Below are 19,607 nucleotides of genomic sequence, written 5' to 3'. Positions count from 1 at the left end.
CTTTGACCATTGTTAAAGTGGGCTTTTTCATACCATAAACCGGGTTAATGCCGGTGAACCAGGAAGAGTGAATATTCATTTGATTTTAAAATGTACAAAGTTAAATATTTCACTACAAAAGATGAATTTCATTGAATCAGTTGTAAATATAGTTATCTGGTTAAACCTTTTTCTTTAACACAAGTACATGAAGCATGATCCTATTTATCAAGATAGAGTCCTTTTTGTTCTGCAGGTATTTTGTAGTTGCTTTAGAGGAATGAGATTATACTAATGAATATAAAAAACAGTAAGAAGGAATGTCTTTGATTTAGTTAAAAAATGGTTCATACCTTTCAAATGTGAAAAAAAAATATCTCTCAACTATATTTGTGCTGTTTCTTAAGAACTTCAATCAAGTGTGAATATGTAAATGTTGTAGGTGGGTGTATGTATGTTAAATATTTGTGGGAAAGGATGTTTAGCAGCAGAAGTATCATGTTGATGCTTTTTATGACTTTTGTGAGCCAAGCTGGCAAAACAAAAAGTTACTGAAGAATATAGAGAAATCAAAAATTATTATAAATAATTTGGGATATAGGAGTTTACAGTGCTAAGTCTTTTCCACTTCTGAAATAGTTAAGGGTACTATAGAGAGGCATGAATTATTCTTACAAAAACCATCTAATTGATGAATACTTGAGAAGATATTAAATGACAGAAATTTTCATTCTTCTCTGTTTATATTACCCATTGTTCTTACTTTGAAGGGATGCTTACACTTAAAAAAATCTCACTTAACAGAAGTTATCTGGAGAAGAATGAAATAAAAGAAAATTTTAAAATCAATGTTTTCATAATAAGGCCCTCAGAGTTAGTATTTTATGTCTCTGCTTAAACAGATAAATAAATTTGCCTGATGACAGCAAAGAAGTATCTTATGATTTAAAAATCAGGTCGTTTCTTTAGGTGGATTTGTGACACCCATATTATACAATGTTCTTCTACAGTTAGATTCCAGTTGGATTATTGAATATAATCCATGAGAAATAATGTGTAAAAAGCAAGAAGTTTAAATTTTACTTGAGAGGAAAAAGAAGAAAAGCATAATATACATGTGCACACGTTATAACATTTTATATATATACACATATACATACATATGTCTCTATATATGTATATATCTATATATACATACACACACCCTTTATGCAACTAGTATAAGATTTCCTAATGTAAGCATCAAGGAGGTCCTTCTAGTTTTGGTCTCTGCTAGACTGGTATCTCTATACTGTACTATATGTAATCAAGTTTCAGATATTCCCATAACATCCTTCATGTAAAAAATCAAAGAAGATTTATATATATATCAGATACTGTGTGTTTGGACAGTTATAGTCCAGTAGAATATTCCAATGCTGTGAGAAGCAAAATGTATAGTGTAGGATCACAATGAGTAAAAACTTTGTGTTAATAACATTTTTCCTTCTTTCAAGACAACTTTAATCTAGTTGCTTTACTTAATGCTACTTCCACAGATGAATTGGATAATTAGTAAGCTCATCAAGGCAAATTCTTTATTTTTTGTGGATTGTACCCGAGAGGAAAAAATCTTAATCACTTGAAAGCCTCATCTCCTCCTCCTTACCCCTGCCCCCCAAATCAAAACAAAGTGAATCAAAACAACCCCCCCCCCCCCCCCCAAAACACACAGACAAACAATAAAATATGCTGCAATAGTGTTTTAACTATGTTTGCTGGGGGGAGGGAGGAATGAATGTTGGTTTTGAATAGAAGTTTGGCATTTGGAAGACTTGTTTGCACTGAACAGTATCCTTAAAAGAGGGACCAGTATAGGTTGAGTCCCCAAATAAATTATTACTATTCCTTTTCTGACTAAAAATAAAACATTTTAAATATATTGATTATACCTTCATCAGAACATAAGTATTCTATCTAGCCTATAGGTTCCAAGAATCTCTATTTGGGCTTAACTTACCATCATTTCAAAACAAAACAATGAAATGTGAAATTTTGCACATCAGGATGTTCATAGTGACCACATAAAGTTAAAAAAAAATTCACAGACTGTTAGCCATGTATTTCAACTTTTTCTCACATTTGAAACTGGTGAGAATTACAAATAGCATCAGTTTCATGTTAGGAATATTTATTTTTTCATTCCTTTTTAAAATCAGATGCATTTCTTTCTGGTTTTTTTTTTAAAGATTATTGAATTTTGGGGGGCATGCCATGAGACAGAAGGTAATCAGGTAAAAATAAAAATGTGTGATCAATGAAAATCTCAATCATATCATGCCACTGACTTTAAGCCAAACTCTACGCTGATTTCATGCTAGAGTGTGGCTTAAAAATCTTTGGTATGATATAGGACTTGCATTAATTTGAACAGGCTTTCAGTTATATCCATTGTTCCCTGACTTTAAATGCTTGTCTTCATCTGTATTTCTGACTTGGAGTAAAGATTCAGAATTGCATTTCAAGTCTATGAAATTTTGTGGCATTTTGACTCTTGTTCCTGCCCCATCTCCACTGATTTAAGATTTCTTTGCCATTACTGAGTGACAAAAAGTTGAAAAGTTATGGCTAGTTGTACTTCTATTTTAATAACCATACCTATATAATTGTCATTTTCATACATTAAAAAAATATTTATGCTTTCTTTTATATTTTAGTCAAGTACTTTCTTAAACAAAACAATAGCACCACTTTGGCATTGTTGGCCAAACCAGTAAGAGGTAAAGCAAATACACATACACTTTTCTGAACTTGTCTTATCACGCATGTGCTTGTCAAAATGGAGAGCCAAGAAGACACCGTACTTGGCCTAGAGTCTTCATTAATCAACTGTAACCATTGATACTAGGTCAACAAACAGCTCATGGGGCAACTGAACACAGCTACTAGTTGTGTATGGAATTCACTTCTGTAAAGAAAGCCTACCACTAATTTACCCTTTAATCTTAAAAATTGACTGTAATCTGTCTCGGGCAAAAGGTGCCTACTTTAAGGTACCTACAGGGACTGAACACAATATTCCCTTATTTGATTATCTTTTCTCTCTTGACTGGATGGTACAAATAAGCCTCATACAAGTCTTTCACACAAATATAAGTGTAGGTTTGTAAGTACATTTTGAGCAGAATATAGAATTTATACCTTTTCCGTTCAAACGCTTAACGATTAATTATTGTTACTATGGAGATGAGGCTCAAATTTTGCTACCTTGATTAAAGAGATATATTATCTTCAGCGGGTTTAGATCTGCAGTCCTTTTTGAACTAACTGAAAGTAATGAGGCTTAATTCACTTTTTTACTTCCGCACTTCAGTGACATTCTGTGTAATAATTGGAGTTTTATGTCTGTTCTAGAATGCAAAAATCTGTGACTTCTGTCATGTGATTTACATGATATGGAAGGATGGGGAGTGGGATTTTCTTTACCACTTAAGCGATTTATGAGTATCAATGGCATCCAGTGGGAGCCCTGTTCCTACATATCTGGAGTGCTTTTGAAAATCCAGCTGAACCCTTCAATTTCTCTAATTAGGAGTTTTTCAAGCCAGACTACTTTGTACTTTTGGGAGGGAGATGTTTTGGCTCATGCTTCAACTTCTTTAAGTAGCAGATTTATTGAGATTACTAAGCTAATGCAGCCCTTTATCTTTCACACTGACTGGTATATCATGTGCTCCCTGCCATATGACTGGAGATTTCTTATACAAGTATGCATTTCCCATCCATGCATTTCTCTCCTCTATGGTGGTGGAGCTACTCTCCATTTTGTGATACCATTTGTTCTCTAGTAAAGCAAAGCATTGCCTTTGAAGCTTGTAGCTATTCATTATTTAGTGTAGTTTCTTTCAAGAATTATTCTAATTTGTTTAGATAGTCAAGCTCTGATGTTAGGTGTTGCTGTCTATGAGTGACATTTTCTAATTATGATCTCTCAACAGGGGAAATATGGTGGCATGAATGTGAGTGCATGAATCCAAAATAAGACCAAAATTTGAATTAATTTACAGGAATTAAATAGCACAATGATGTATGGTTATTCAGTTATGTTAACAGAGCATCAGTAGAATGTTAGCTATGAAGTAACTTGCCACCACAGAGATCTACAAATTGCTTTTTGTGCTCATATCTTTCCCTCCTCCCCTTAGAACTTCAGAGGAGGTAGGGGACAGAGTCAGTCATGGGACACAAAATGGAAGTATGTATTATGTCTGTGGAAGCATCAAAATAATGGCTTATTCTTAGAATACATTTCAGAATTCTGAACAGCCGTTGAAGTAAAAATACTTCCCTCTCCATCCCCTCTGCCAAAAAAGGCCTGTAAGAGCTGTGATAAATATCAGAATTGCTACCTCTGTTTGTTGAATTGGTGGTAAATATTTTAGGTTAGTTTCCCCATCTGTTTCTCTGTACTTTCTTCCTTTTTCAACATAACTATCTCAGTCAGTGACAGCTGTGACATATTCTTTTTATTCATTTACTGTTCTGCTTTTACATTGCGATAGCAGCCTATTGTGCGTGTAAACATGCATCTCAGAAAGTGGAGGGTTTAACGAATTGCATAGGAATATGTTGCACTTTCCTTGGAAAAAACACAACCCCCAAATTTTCTATGGGGATAAAAAAGGAACTAGAATAATTTGTTAGACTTTTATAACCTACCTTTCCTGTCTGTTTCACAAGAAACTACTGAGGAGCTGTACCATATGCAGTCTGCAGAGATTCTTCTCTTGTGTTGTAATCAATAGTTCAGTCATCTACTCCCATGGATGTAGTAGAAAGTAAGGCAGATTTGAGCCTTTAAAAAGAGATACTCCCTTTACAGATCTAATCTAACATCTCCCTAACTGCTCCCTTCATACAGTAGTCTCCTTGCCCTCCTTCGGGCTGACCAAGGGATACCTCACCCCTTGTCTGAGCTTACCGCGTGCAGGGGAATGGGGGGAAGAAGTCGAGAGGAACCACATTGCAGTTCTGGATGGGGTGGGACGGCGCATTCTCCTCTGCCCTCTCTTCCCTTCTCTCACGGAGAAGTTTATTACTCGCCTTGGGACACTGTTGGCTGCCTGTCCCCCTGTACTGCATGGCCGATCTAGCACTGAGTTGATTTACAGAAACGCAGCGTAGGACACAGTGTCAGTCAAGGTAGAATCAGTGCAGTACCTATCACGGTTACAGGGCAGAGATTACCCAGAAATATGTCTCCCGCAAGAGTGCATGAAAGGCTATTGTAAGCAGCAGTTTGAAGGACGTTATGCTTCACCTCTTCTTGAGGACTCTTTCCACACTGTAATTTGGTGATTAGATTAGCTTTTCTGATTTACAGAGAGATGCAGCAGCCTAATTAACAGTCAATTTAGTCACATCTGATTGTGGGAAGAATTAAAATGGCAGAGAACTTGAGTAACCCTCTGTTACCTTTGAATAGAATGCTGATATTTCAGAAGGATTTAGGCCCTGATGGGCTACCCTTTGAAGTCATTTAAGGGTTGTTTTTTCTAATTGTCTTCTCTGGGCCTAGGCATCTATGAATTTGTGTTCCACATAACTGTAAGTGAAAACACCACCATTCACACATCTGAAAGGAAACACGTATCTGAATTTTCTTTTGAAGATGGGAAAGTTATTTCCATGAAGGAATTTGAATCTGTTTTAGTTCATTTAAACTGAGTATTTTAAAAACTATTTTGTTATTTAATCTTTGGCTTGATCTTTTCATATTTGCTTTTACCCTTTACCATTTTGGCCAGACCCTTTCATGTAACAAACTATAAAATAGCACCATTGTACTATAAAACAGAGATTTTTACATACTGTTTGATATATGTGTATTATTGATATGCTAAATTTTACATACTGCATTATATGGAGGAAGAAAGAAGTTACCTATACTGTTGCAAAATAATTACCTGGAAGAATCATTAATGGTTTGAGAGCCTATGTATGCTTTAACTGCTTTCAAAAATCTTTTGTCTCACAAATTGCAATAAACTGCATCTTTGCAAGAGAAGGAAAAATAAAACTGTCTTAAAACAAATGCATCTATAACCCATATTCTGTCAAAATGCCACAGATGGAATTAATGGATGTTTAAAACTGTATATGTTACCTTACTGCTGCTGTTACTGGGAATGTCAAACTGTGCAAATATGAAGGGGTAGACAAACAATGTTATCAGACACTGTAAAACAAACAGCCTGTTGCTTGTATAGAAGTGCAAATAAAAAAACCACCACTTAGACAAGGCTGATGAATGACTCCAGCAGCCAGTGTTCATAGGTTAATTTAGTGCAATTGGATCCATCAAAGGCCCATAAATTTGTAGGCTTTTGAGGGGCACAGGACTTTTAAGAGATTTTGTGCAGGACATTTAAAACAGGTTAACAAACAGTAATATATCAACCACAGAATTTTTTAGCTCTGGGCTGGTTAAAATGTTCTGTTCTCTAAAGACTTAATATTGGAATGTTTAGTTGCATTGTTCGCTGGGAGAATGCCCATTGGTTGAGATTGCATCAAGCTTATTAAACCATAGGGTTTTTTAAGTCTTCCAATGTTTAACAAATAATTTATTTACAGCAAAGTATCCTGCAGATGGCACATTCATTCTTCATTCTTGTGGATGGCATGTTCTTACATTCTGTAGTTTCTGTTTCCTGTGTTCCCTCTACTTGTATTCTTCAAATGCACTTCCTGAAGGTGTAGAAAAAAATAATTATTCCAGAAAGGTTTTAACACGCTGTATGACCACAAAATTCATATTAGTGGGAAAACAGCTATCCTGAATGCTGGAATTGTTAGAGCCCTTCTGCCAGTTCACAGAGAACTTAACTATACAAAACTTCTGTACACTAAATTCCCCATTCTCCCAGGCATAAGCACTTTGATTGCTGCCATTGTTGATCTTGGCAGAGGAAACATCTGCATACTGGAACCTGGATGGGCTTAGACACACAGTAGGAACCAAAGATTTTCTTTCTTTCAGAACAAGGACATTTGCAAGAGCAAGATGTCTAGGGGCCAGGGAACTTGAGAGTTGTAACTGCAAGATTTATGGAGCCTCCTGGGCTTTGGTACCCAGTGGTCAGAGGTTTTCAAAACTGCTGAGTGGGACTCTGTTACCTACATAGTGCATAAATGGCATATTAGATGTGTAAGGTTTTTGTTGGATAAGGCCTTTAGGAGGATAAAAAGTGTGGGTTCACTGCAGGAGCTGCAGCCAAATAATTTGTATTTTCAAAAAGAGACCTGTTGATGTGCCAGGCAAATCAAGAGGGCTTTGGAATGAATAATGCCCTTGGTTCACTGTCATTCCATGCACAGGCCAGTTTCCAGCAGCAGTGGTGGTTGTGGCATAGATCTTTCAGTTTGATTTCCTTATTTGCCATGCTGGTAAATATTAGCTGGGCCCAAATCTTTTCATATTCAGTACCAGACTAGAGGCAGAATTCTTAAGTGACTCTCCATATTTATAATCCTCATCAGAAGTAAAATTCTCAGTTAACTGAAATCATGTCTGTTGTTCTAAGAAAAGCCAAAAATAAAAAATCTCCCTGAGAAAGGTGAGGCATGTGTATGCAGCTCTACCACTGCATTATCTGCTATTTAAGCCCTAAAAAAAAAAAAGGAAATGTAATCTCTAAAATTTAAAAAGTAATGAAATTTTTGCCTGCTTTTCTGATGGACAGAAAGAAAATGGAAGCTGATTTGATGCATTACAGTAGTTTTGTGGCTTTTTAAAAATGATTTCCTATATAAAAAACTATTCTATATATAACTTTTCCATTTGCCTCTAGTATCTATTAAACACAAAATAAATCAGAAACTGGCAAAGGATCACAAAACTTGAGCTCACATAGAGCTTATTAATTTTCACTGGTTTTGGATTGGGTTCTGATGGATATGAGTTGAATTATTATTTTCAGAATATAAAAAAACCCCAAGCAGTATTAGTAATTGTTAAATTAATTATACCACCAACAAGTAAAACATTGAGCCAAACTAAGATTTATCATCACTGACAAGCCAAATTTGTTAATAGCAAAGTATTCATAATGAAGAAATGTCTTTGTTAGCAATCTGCCATTCTAGACATTCTTAGTCCGAAATGCAATACTAAATGAGGAAGAAGAGATTAATCATCTAGTCATTATTCCTGTGATCAGTTCAGTAGGATACTGGCTTGTCTTCATCAAATTTTGCTAATACCGCTATAGAATAGCTTCCTCAGCACGGGTCAAATACAGAAACAGAAATGTCAACAGAAATCTCCTTATCCATAAATTAAAATTTTGCTGTTCCGTCGCCTGTTTCTCTTGCAGCTTTTCAAAAAATACCTTTTCTGTCTTTAGTTTTCCCTAAGTTGTACCTTAGATTTCACCCTGAAGTACTCATTCTGGATTAACCCTTCAATTTGCACTGATTTTCACTAAAATCATCATTGCAGCACTTCACAGGAGTCTGCCACTGTTAAGGATCCTGCCTTATGCTACAAATGCTTATATTGGTAACAATGAACTAAGAAAACAGGAATTCCTGGACTCATCTGCCCTGGTTTTTTCCTCATGGCAACAAAGTAAAATATCCTGGTCAGTGCTGCCCCTAGGTTCTCCTCTTTGAAGAGAGTTTACAAGCATATAGGGAAAATTATATGCTACATTTTAGTTGCAAAAAGTCATACATTCTTAAAAGCTGCACACTCATGACCTATAAAATGGACAGTGAGAGCCTTATTATGAAACAACAGCCATTTTGCATTACAGTGGCTTTCAAAGTATACTTAGATTGAAAATTAACTACATGTTTCCCAAATGAAAATATAAATTCTCTCCACTGCTGTTGTTGCCTGACTTTAAAATGGTTTTGTCATCCAAATAAAGCAAATACTAAGATGCAGCAGGGTTTTGGTTATAGCTTTTAATACTGACATGTAGATAGAAAAAGAGCTGTCATAATACACAGGCTAGCTTTGAAATTGAGGGAAGATGGGCAGGTTGCTTTTAGAACAGTTTCTCCTTTGGAATCAGCATTTTGATGAATAACTACAAAGTGGCACTGGTGGTGGCAGCAGTAACATGCATGCCAGAAAATACTTTGACCCACATAACACATTTTTTTCAAGTATGCAGTGTTGAGACCATTGAAAAAAAAACAGTGTGAATGCCTGAATCAGGTTCTCAGACCTGCATTTGCACTGCTATAGAAAAGCTTGCCTTATTTCTCAAGTCTTTGGAAAAAAGGTAATTAGAAATAAAATTGTTATCTGTGGTGCTTGTTTCATTATCAGATCCTCTGAACTGATATTCAGACCCAGACAAAGACAATAAGCATTTTAAGGTGGCAGGTGCAAAATGTCAACTTTGCATAAGTCAGTTCAGGAACAGAGCAGTGCAGACTTCTAGCCTGTCACCTTAAGCATGGATCTTTGGAGACACGGCAGCATTAACATAAGGATAACGACAACCTCAGTGATAGTAAAGATCATTTGACTAAGATGGAGGGGTATTGGGAAGCATGCAGCAGCATTCTTATCCTATTAGGCTGGACATTCAAACCTCATATTGACATTAAAAGGTCTCTTGCTTTATTGGTAATAAATGGAAAGTCTAATGTTTGTAGTAACAGGCATGATATCTTAGCTAAGAACTCCCTGGGGTCTCTGAAAACTTTTTAGTTCTGTGGGCAGTGTGATCAGTAACATCATAACAGGGCTGGAAAGTAAGCAACGGGAGAAAATAATTTTCTGAAACGAAGAGGCCAAGTTCTTCCATCTGGTACACCTAAAGGTTCCCCCATTGGCTTGGTAATGTGGCATGGCTGTAGAAATTAGGATTAGTGCCATTATGCATATTTTGGCCTGTAAATGTATCTGTGAGCTGATATTGAGCCAGATACAAAAGAATCTGCCAATCTTAGAAAGATTAATGAGAAATAATGTTATACTTTTTCTGTTTTCTTAATGGCATTTTCTTACACTAAAAATATTAACATCTTTTCCCTCTCTCTCTTAGTCCCACTTAGTATTTATTTAAATTTTGAAGAGTAGATAAAATCTGAAAAGGATTTTTGAGACAATCTGCTTCCTATTGATACTTTGTTAGTGTATATATATATATTTATGTGTATTTTCCACATATGAGGCCTAAAGAAGAATAAGGACTAAAAATCTGAGGAAGAGCAAAGTTATATCAAGATGTACCCCTCTTTGGTCCTTTTGCTCAGGGTGCAAGGGGATGGCATGGCATTATGTTTTTTTTGCTTTCCCTCTTCTTTATTTACTGGATTTTAAAATCAGCCTTACCAGTGTTCACATTCATGTAATAATTTTCAAGGTACCTTGTAGCCTTAAATTGGTAAGAACTTTGTGCCACTGGTTCTGTGACACTGTTCATTCAAAAAGGTCAGTCTTCCCTCACGTACACAATTGTTGTGGAAATAGCTCAATTATTTCCTTTGCTTGAATAGAGAACAAGGGTTTTTTCGATGTTCTGTTCACTAGTTTCCCAAATTGCTTTACAACTTAATTCACTTAAGGGTAGATAGACTAAACTTTTATTAGTATTTCTCAGAAGAGAAAGAAACGAATGAAAGAAAAGCTAGATGGAACCATGTACACTGAAGACAGAACTTTAATTCCCCTCCTTGCTCCTCTTTCGCAGTTTAGAACTATAAACATAAACTTAGTGTAAAAATAGGTGAAACCATTACTTTGCTTTCCAGCACAAATACTGAAAGTTTCTCCCTTTTCCTTACTCCTACCTTACGAGCTGATGTATTTGCTCACTAAATGAGATTTTAATCTGAAAGCAATGTCAACAATTATTCTTATAGTTTTAGGTTAAAAAACATCTTGATCTGTAATGTGCTTTGGTTTCACACCTGTTCTCTGTTAAAAAGTCAGGGACATCTTTCTTGGCTTTAGAAATGCTGACATATGATTAAGTTGTGTCCTCTTTAATAATCTCTGCTCATATACATAACTAACTGCAGCTGAGGTAGAATTTTATAATGGATTTGTATCATGCAGTTGATCACTTCCTATTTTTTAATTAGTTCTGGCAAGAGGAAAACTTAAATATCTCTCATTTTTTAACAGTAAGAATTCTACTGAAAGCTTTCAACAGAGTATTCAAATAGCAAGCAAGTAAACAAAACAGGCATTGGATGAGCGTAATTGATGAGTGATCCGTAAAAGAGCGACCAACAGATCCTCCAGGTTGGTTGGATTTCTTCATTTCTTTTTTTGTGAATCTGTGAAGTATGCTGTGTATATAATAACCCTAAGTATATAATAACAATGTGTTTATTTTTCACTTTTCAATATACTTTTATATTTATTTGTAAGTGAAGGTCTTAGAACAGGACAAATAATGGTCTTATAGAGAAAGAAATATTTTGTTCGTTAGCTACAAACAAATAAAACTCTACACATACAGTCTCTGTAATTGGATTAAAACTAGTTCTTCATGTTGGCCTTATAGCAGCAGATAGGCATTTTGGGAGTTCCCAGCCGACATTAATCATTCAGTGCCTGGCCCTCATCATTCAGATTTGTGCGTGTAGTGTAGCAACTTTTGTAATGTAATGACTAAAGATCAGCATTAACATAACCTCCAAGCAGAACAGCCCTGCGCCGTTGAACTAAGTTATTCTACCAAATTGTGCATAGGAGGAATGATCTGCTCAAGGAATTGGGAATGTGGACCACTTACTTACAAAAACACTTAAACTAAAACCCAAATCCTGTATTTGTTGATTAAAAAGGTTATGAGGCGATGCCACATAAAAATTACTTTAGAAGTATGAAAAGCATAAGAAACTGATTGTGTATGGAATCTGAGAATAACAGTACAATGTCTTATGTATTCCACTTAAGCCTGCCTTAAATCTTGTATCTAAATAAGAAAATATTAAAGAGGACATATATATTATCTTACATATATATATTCACTTTATATGTACAAGATATATGTCTCATAAATAACATAATATTGAGAGAAAAATATATTAAAGCAGAAAAAAATTGCTCAACTGAAAAATAATTTTACTTTAGTATAATTAATTGTTTAATTAAAATCAGTGACATATCAACACTATGAATTAGCTAAATGCATTCATACTGGGGGAGCCTATCCAAAGAAAAAAGTATGAACATAACATTGTCTTTCTTAATGGAGGCATGTACAGCTGACTGCAAAAAGCAAGAAAAAATAATTACTTAAGAATATGTACCAGAGGTGTTTCACACAGTTTTTCTTAATGAATTGTTTCCCTTCTCTTCCCTTCCCTGTATTTTCCTTTTATCTATCATAGATCTGAATAATAGTTTCTCCTACCTCTTCTGTATTTTTGTTTCCTCAATCTAATTTTCTCCATCCACAGATATTAATGAAAATTTCAGTCTGTTTCTTCCATCAGATTACTGTTATTTTATCATCAAGTTCCCATCAAGAAGCATTTATGATTTTTCTGCTTCTGTTCACCTCTCTTCTCCTTTTCACATACATTTTCTTCAAAGGTGTTGTTTTCTTTAATATTAATTTTTCTCTAATTTTATTTTCTCTCCCCTCTTCTCAAAATCCTGTCTTTTCTGTGTAATGCACCATGGTTCATTCAGTTCTTCAACATTTCTCATCTTCTCAGCCTCTCTGATCTAATTCCCCTCCCTTTCTTTTCCTCTGCTCCTCACTGTCCTTTTACTGCCCTTTCCACATCTTGATTTTTTCTCCTTTTAATTTCCCGGATGATTTCTTCTGCAGCTAGGTTCTTTCAATTACTACATACTCCTTCTAATTTTTTTCTTCTTCCAGTATTCCCTCTTGAACACTACCTCCCCTGCTGCTGCAGAAAGATGCAAGGCCTTTCTTCTGTTCCTTCCTGCTTGTAAGAAAAGTGTTTTCCTGCCTATCTTTTGAGCTGGGAAGAGGACAGCTGCCTAAAGAATGACATCATTCCTTAGCCCTCCAAGGAAAGCGGTGTGGAGATCCATCAGAGAGCTGGCAGGTATCTTGTCTCCTTTTACTTGAAGTTACAGAATGTTTTACCCATCACCTTAGCAACAAGTATTGGACGGAGCACACAGATTGCTGGCTAAGCCTGTTTTCTTCTTTTCCCGCAAGGCTTAAATCTGTGTGTGCCCAGACAGGAATGAACCACAGGGTTTTCTTGTCTATAGTTGAGCTCTACCTGAAGAGGACTTCACTCGTCGTCATGTGTGCCTTTTGAGGTGTTCACAGCTAAGGTGATACTTCCCCGGAAGAATCGTACAGCCACTATTTTAAAAGGTTGAATACTCCTGAGGAAGAGGTGAAAGGATTCCATTCTATGGCTTGACTTATGGAAAAGAAATGGATGCTGGAACAATTAAAATTGTTCTTTTCATAAAGGTGATATTAAGGAAATTACTATATAGTGCTGGTTTCCTGACTTCCTATGAAATCTTAGGATTTCATGCAGTTCCATTCTTATAAGAAAAAATTTTCAGATAACTGCAGGAGTGGAGTCAACATATGTGTAGGACAGACAGGGTCAACAGCAATAAAATATATCACTAGAGGCTTACAGCAGATGACAGATAACATGTAAAACAGATGTTCAGAACTCAAACAGGAGAGACAGTTGGACGTGAGCTTAATGGTAGCCTAGTCTGAGATGGGTTACTGAACTATAGCCTCTGTTGAGGAGAGATGAGATTTAACTACATATATGTACAGTATATATCTAGTATGACAGGAACAAAAATCTGAATACCCTGAACTCCACAACTATACAAATAATAACAATGAATATTTGAAGTGCTTGGAGAATATACATATTAAACATTAAATAGTTAAAATGAAGCATGTAATGACTACAGTGACTATGCAGTTAATTTCGTTCTGATAGATAAAAAAAAAAAGGCCAAAATAATGAGGAAAGAAAAAAATCATTTGTTCATTTACATATAAAATGAATAGCAGAAGACTGTGTTTTCCCTCTTGATCACTCACTCTACCTCTTCCTGACAAGGAAGGATGAGTGAGGAGGTTCTGGATAGATCAGTTGTTAAACGTTCAGTGTTTGGTTTCTCTGTTGAAAGAAGTCTTAGGTGCTATTTATGATTGAATGATGTGAGCACTTGTCATTTACTACCCAGTAGCAGGATAAAGCCTCACAACTACTAGCTGAGCAATTCCATGTTTTATTCAGTGTTCTAAGAAATGAGATATAACACACCATTTTTTACTTATTTCCTACCATGGACACTATTTTCCAAAACTCCACTAAATCTCAGTGTCCCTAGTAGGCAGAACACATCAGTTGTTTGCTATGTTACCAGCCTTGATAGAATTTTCCTTCCCTAAAATAGGCAGGGGTTTGGGGTTCTTTTTTTGTGTTTTTTTGTTTTGTTTCGTTTTGTTTTGTTTTCCAGCCTGGCCTACCTTTTGTGCTTTTGGCATATCAGTGTGGCGCTGAGCACGTACAGAGCGTGCAGATTTAGGTGGCTTTATTGGAGCACAATACATCTCCAGCCTCCTCAGGTCACAACTCTGGAAGCAGCATTCATCCACTATTCCCTTGTGGTGTAAGCGTCTACTGCTGGATCCATACCCTGTAGGCTTACCTATTCAAAACACAAATGGAAAGTTTTTATGTTAGAAAGAAAATGCAAAGATCTCAGAAGCAATCATATTAAGTTGCATTATTTTAACTGAGTCACCAATGACAGTTGTAGAAGCTGCCTGTGTGTATCTGTTCTAAGACCCTGTTCTCAGACACAGGTTCAAAAGATGTTCCTGGAAAAGGCCAGCTTTGATCTCTGTCTATGGGTGGTTGCTATGTAAGCATTTGAGCAAAGTTGTATCTTCTTAGAAATGTAATAAAAGATTTTCTTGAACTGCCTTGGCATTTAAAATGGAGAGGGAGGAAGCTGAAACCTGGCATTTAGAAGCCTTGCAAAGGAAATTTGCCCTTTAGCTTTTGGATAAAAACTGATTGTTGAGCTGACTGGTGTTTAAAGATCATAGATCATGCCTGTGTTGTAGGCAAGTATTTTCTAATGAAAAAGACTACACTGAGCCACTATGTGAAGTCAGAATGGGTTCCAAAGGGGAAATAAATACTGTATACAACTGCACAGGCTGCAAGATCTGCAAGCTCAAAAACTAGTGGGAAGCAGGAAATAAGGCAAAAAAGTAAGCAATGAAATGCAGCAGAAATAGGAAGATGGTCGATAGGACAGATAAAAGCAGAAGATTTTATATTCTATAGCTTTGCACAAGACAGAAAATGGGACTGACATAACGTGGTCTTTCCTGTGTTTTGTTTTTGCACTGGGCATCTGTACAAACTACTTGACTGGCAAATATTTTTTCACTCAGCTCCAGTAAAGGGTGATGTTTTCATTCATAGAACTCTTACACTGTTCTCTTTTTTTTCCAGTGATTTATGAGTTCTTTAGTAACTGTTGATTTCTCTGCTATACTATGCAAAGATTACAGGCTAATTATTTCCTGGGCTTGTTTGTATGCAACCCAGTTGGATGTTCAGTTGCCCTGTTATGACTAACTAGAAATGAAGGAACAGTAAATTCACAAAAATAAGTAGTTGCTTACTTACTACATCTATTTTAAAATTCTGGTAGAATTTGGTTTCAGACAGTAAAATTTTGTAAAGGTTAAATGTTTTGTTTTGACATTTTAAGCATTAAATGTTTCCATTTACAGAATGATCCACGTTGGTTAAGAACCCAAAAATGTGGAAAAAAGGAAAGAAAATTGCAGCAAGAGCCAAAAAATGAAGTAACTCAATTTAGTCAGCAATTTTTTTCTTTCTCCCCCCACCCCCTCACCCCCCCCCCGCCCCCCTTCATTTTTATCACTGAGACCAAAAATCTGTTATTCACAGATTTTGGCAGGAGTTTACTTTTTAAGAAATTACTCAAGCTAGATAAAGAATAAGGGTATCAAAAAAGATGAAAATTCAGTTTCTCTTTGGGAAATTATTGGCTCCAATGCTTACACAGCAAATTCTAGGTTAATATCCATATACTTGTCCTGCAGTTGTCAATTTGAAGACAACACTGCATTTTGCAATTCTCTGTGATTAAAACATATGTCCACTGATGAAGAACCCTTGAGGCCTTAGCACATCCGTAAATGAAAAGACCTCTAGTGGTAAAGTATGTCTAACATTTTAGCCAGCAATACAGTCAGCTAAGAACTAACTATCCCTATGAGCTTTATAAACCCAGACAATAGGTTTTTAAATGTCTTTTTTTCCAGGGACTATAAATTAAACAAAAAGAAAAACATGCTTACTTAGTATATTGCAATCCACTGAGGGCCTCTATACTGTACATTGCCTGCTAAATTATTTGTTTCATAAGACTAAACAGAACAGCCAGCCAAGAGTAGATTACAGTAATATTTTGATTTGTCTCTGTGTGTGTGTGTGTGTGTTGTTTTCTGTGTATCACTGAAAAGTATTATAAATACTAAGACACAGAGTTTGTTTTTTTTTTTTTTTTCCCCAGACTATTTTCACTCACTGAATTACAATATAAAGTACAAGCTTTTTCCTGGAGATTTTTCTGAAGTCTGTTAATCAGGTTGTCTTAGCCTAATACTTTTGAAATTTAGCAGTCATGGTAAAATGTGGAGTGTCATTACTGTACAGGATACCCAGAGCTGCTCCACATTTTGTCTTGCTCCCATTTAAAACATGGAAGGGCAAATTCTGTTCCTGGATATACAGGTGTAACTCTTCCTAATAGGTCCAGCTGAACTGTAGGTACAAATAGTTGATTAGTTAAGCTTACCTTTCTTTTCTCAGTCTGCCAGTTTTTCATGAGCAAACACAGTCTAAAAGCTTCTGTTTGAGAATTTTCCTTTAAATGGTATTTCATAGCAGCTAACAGGCATAGGGGTTTGGTTGATTCCCTGCCTACTGCTAAAAATAAGGATGGACAGTTCATTGGTTAGTCTCATCTGGCTTATCACGACCTTTCTACCTGGAAAAGATGTTACCTATTAAAAAAATTCTATCAATCCAATAGAAGATTTCAGGATTTGTAATATTTTGCACTTCAAAGAATCTTACAAATGGTAGCTGCTCATGACATTCGTGCTAGGTAGGTTTTCTTTGATGGTACAAGACGTAGAGGAACTAGAGCTGTGTACTCTAACTTTTAATAGCATCACTCATTTATTCGTGTATGATGTCTTCCCAATAAGTCAAGCAGGAACTTACACAATTTTTTTGTTAGTTGGAAGTTGTCAATTCTGAGTTTTATTCTGATCTAGCTACTATCTAGTTGTGTGATTATGTGGAAGTTATTTTACCCTTCAGCGTCTGAATTTAACCATTCATAAAGTTGATAAAATACCTTGAATAACCCCTGATGCATTGCCCGCCTTATTTAGTAATCAGTAGCAACATTTCTCCTGCACTATCATATGCATAAATAGTTAATACAAATCCTGAAACCTGGAATCTTTCAGGTGAAAATCTCAGTGTACTTCACAACTATTTTTACTGTAGACAGACCAAAGATGTCTATGAGTTGTTTTTCTTTCTGACAGAAAAATAACTTTATGAAGGAGGATATAATACCTTATAACTCTTTAAAAAAACAGCATAGTACATGTACGAAGCTTGAATGGAAACACTAGCACATCGGTGATGTGGTCAGCAATGAAACTTGATGTTTATTTATAGACTGAAATATTCATGTATAACAATTCATGTATTACATGGCATACTAAATGCTCATCCTTCATAAAAAAGATAACATTAGTATTGTGAAGTCAAATGGTTTTAATTTTTTGCTTGAAAAAAAAAGTTTTCCTAAGGTTTTTGGAAGACCTAAGCAATCAAGTATACTTAAAATTCATATGAAATAGAAGGTGATATTACCTAAAGTGCTATACAACAGATAGAGCAAATAAATAGAAAAAAAAAATAGGAAAAATTATTCTTTTTCAGTAACAATGATTCTGGACTCTACTTTTGAGAACTATTTGATGTCTAAATTAATTTTAAACCAAGAGATTTTAAATTGCTGCTGTCCTCTTAAGTGCTGCAGTATACAAAGATGTTATTGCAGACAAAGATGAGATAAAGAATTACAAGGAGATACTACCACTTCTACCCATATTATCAATATTTGGCCCATCTTCTTCTGGAAGGACTGCAGGAGCAGGTGGTCCCAGTTCATCGAGTTACCAAAGTATGCACTTAGATCTAGACAAATGTTCAAGCTCCTACACAGTCTGTTGGACTAAAGCACATATTCAACAGTAAGGACATGCCTGAGTGCTCTCCTACATAGGGAATGATGTAACTAAACACTTAAGTTAATTTCTAGACCAAAATCTGTATTAGCAAATAAATGGCTGGTGCTTTAACAGTTTTCTGTTCCTTAATTTTATTTTATGATGTGGCCTTAAAATACTGACTGATCCTGCTGTGTCAGTATACTGGGCACCCGTATAGTTCTTTCTCGTCTTTCTGACACAATTTGAGTGCTGCCTTCCAGCTGTTATCAAAAAGTTCCTTATATTTACTCAACCTTCAAAGTGCTGCCTGTGGACATATAACAGTCCTAGGCATTCCTTTTTGCTGATGTACACTGATCTCCTTTCTTTCCTTTTTTGTCAGTTGCTAGCTCAAAAGAGGTTTCATATCATGTAGGTCAAAGTTTATTTAATAGAATTTTTGGCTCTCATTTAATCTACTGTACCAAATATGTGAATGTTTCTTTCGATGTGCTACAGGCAGATACGAAGTCTAGTCACGCTGTTCTGAAGTCCCCTGAAAGCAGGCCAAGGTACAGAATTCCAATAGTTAAACAGCTGGCTTCTGTACTAACAGCACTTCCCTTTAAATAATGCAAAGTCAGTGGAGTAATTCAGCAGGGCTTGTTTACGCTTCATTTCTTTGTTCCCTTCCGTCTTTCCAAAATATCTCCCTGGTGCTGCCATTGGTTCTGCTCTACTGATGGTTTCAATGTGAGAAGCACTGGTGTAGGTGGACTATAGAAGTCTCAACTGTCAAACTATCTAGGGATTCTGTGGAGAATTATAATCTACTGTTGTAGCATTAACGTTAGAAATTACATGAGAAATAGCCCAGGATAAACACAAAGCTCATCTGCTGTTTAGAAGATTCCAGGAAGAACTGCGGTTAACGTGTCCTGGAGCTTTTATGTGACTCTTTATATTTGCTGTACGTAGTGTCTTTTTTAGCCCAGCAATAGAGCCCAAGAATGCCATTTAGACTGTAATTCAGAAAAACATCATAAATCTGAAAAACAGTGAACTTATTCCTAACCTACTATTAGAGTCAATCTTCAGCTAGAACTGCAGCTTTTAAAGTAATGTGAAAGGCTATTGACCTATCATTGTACTATAATCTTGTCCTGAGAAACTCAAAATGTTTCCTTCAAAACATCAGGGTTATACAATTTGTACAATTTTCAAGCATTGATAGCTGTTTGGGGGCACTTCTGCGAGGGATCCTCCAGAGAAGCGTGATGACAAACTTCTTTTCTCATTTACCACTGTGCCCAGTTTGCAGCTTGCAGTATGTGGATGTACGTAAGCATACTATGA

At 35.8% G+C, this 19,607-nt stretch overlaps 1 protein-coding gene across 1 annotated transcript in view; it reads right to left on the bottom strand.

Moving 5' to 3' along the window:
- Window positions 1-6,287: 6,287 nt before the first annotated feature.
- The window catches only part of IGF1 (insulin like growth factor 1), a 47,762-nt gene continuing 34,442 nt past the window's right edge, over window positions 6,288-19,607 (bottom strand). Inside the window, exons 3-4 of the mRNA XM_030041246.2 lie at window positions 14,436-14,617; window positions 6,288-6,708 (exon numbers count right to left, since the gene is read on the bottom strand). Of these exons, the coding sequence (XP_029897106.1) occupies window positions 6,649-6,708; window positions 14,436-14,617 (242 nt within the window). The 3' untranslated portion in view covers window positions 6,288-6,648. The remainder of the gene's footprint in view (window positions 6,709-14,435; window positions 14,618-19,607) is intronic.

This window comes from Aquila chrysaetos, chromosome 17 (genome assembly GCF_900496995.4).
Source record: "Aquila chrysaetos chrysaetos chromosome 17, bAquChr1.4, whole genome shotgun sequence".
NCBI classification, from domain to species: Eukaryota; Metazoa; Chordata; class Aves; order Accipitriformes; family Accipitridae; genus Aquila; species Aquila chrysaetos.
Note: the sequence above shows the minus strand (reverse complement) of the source record. Positions and strands in the feature narration are given on the sequence as shown.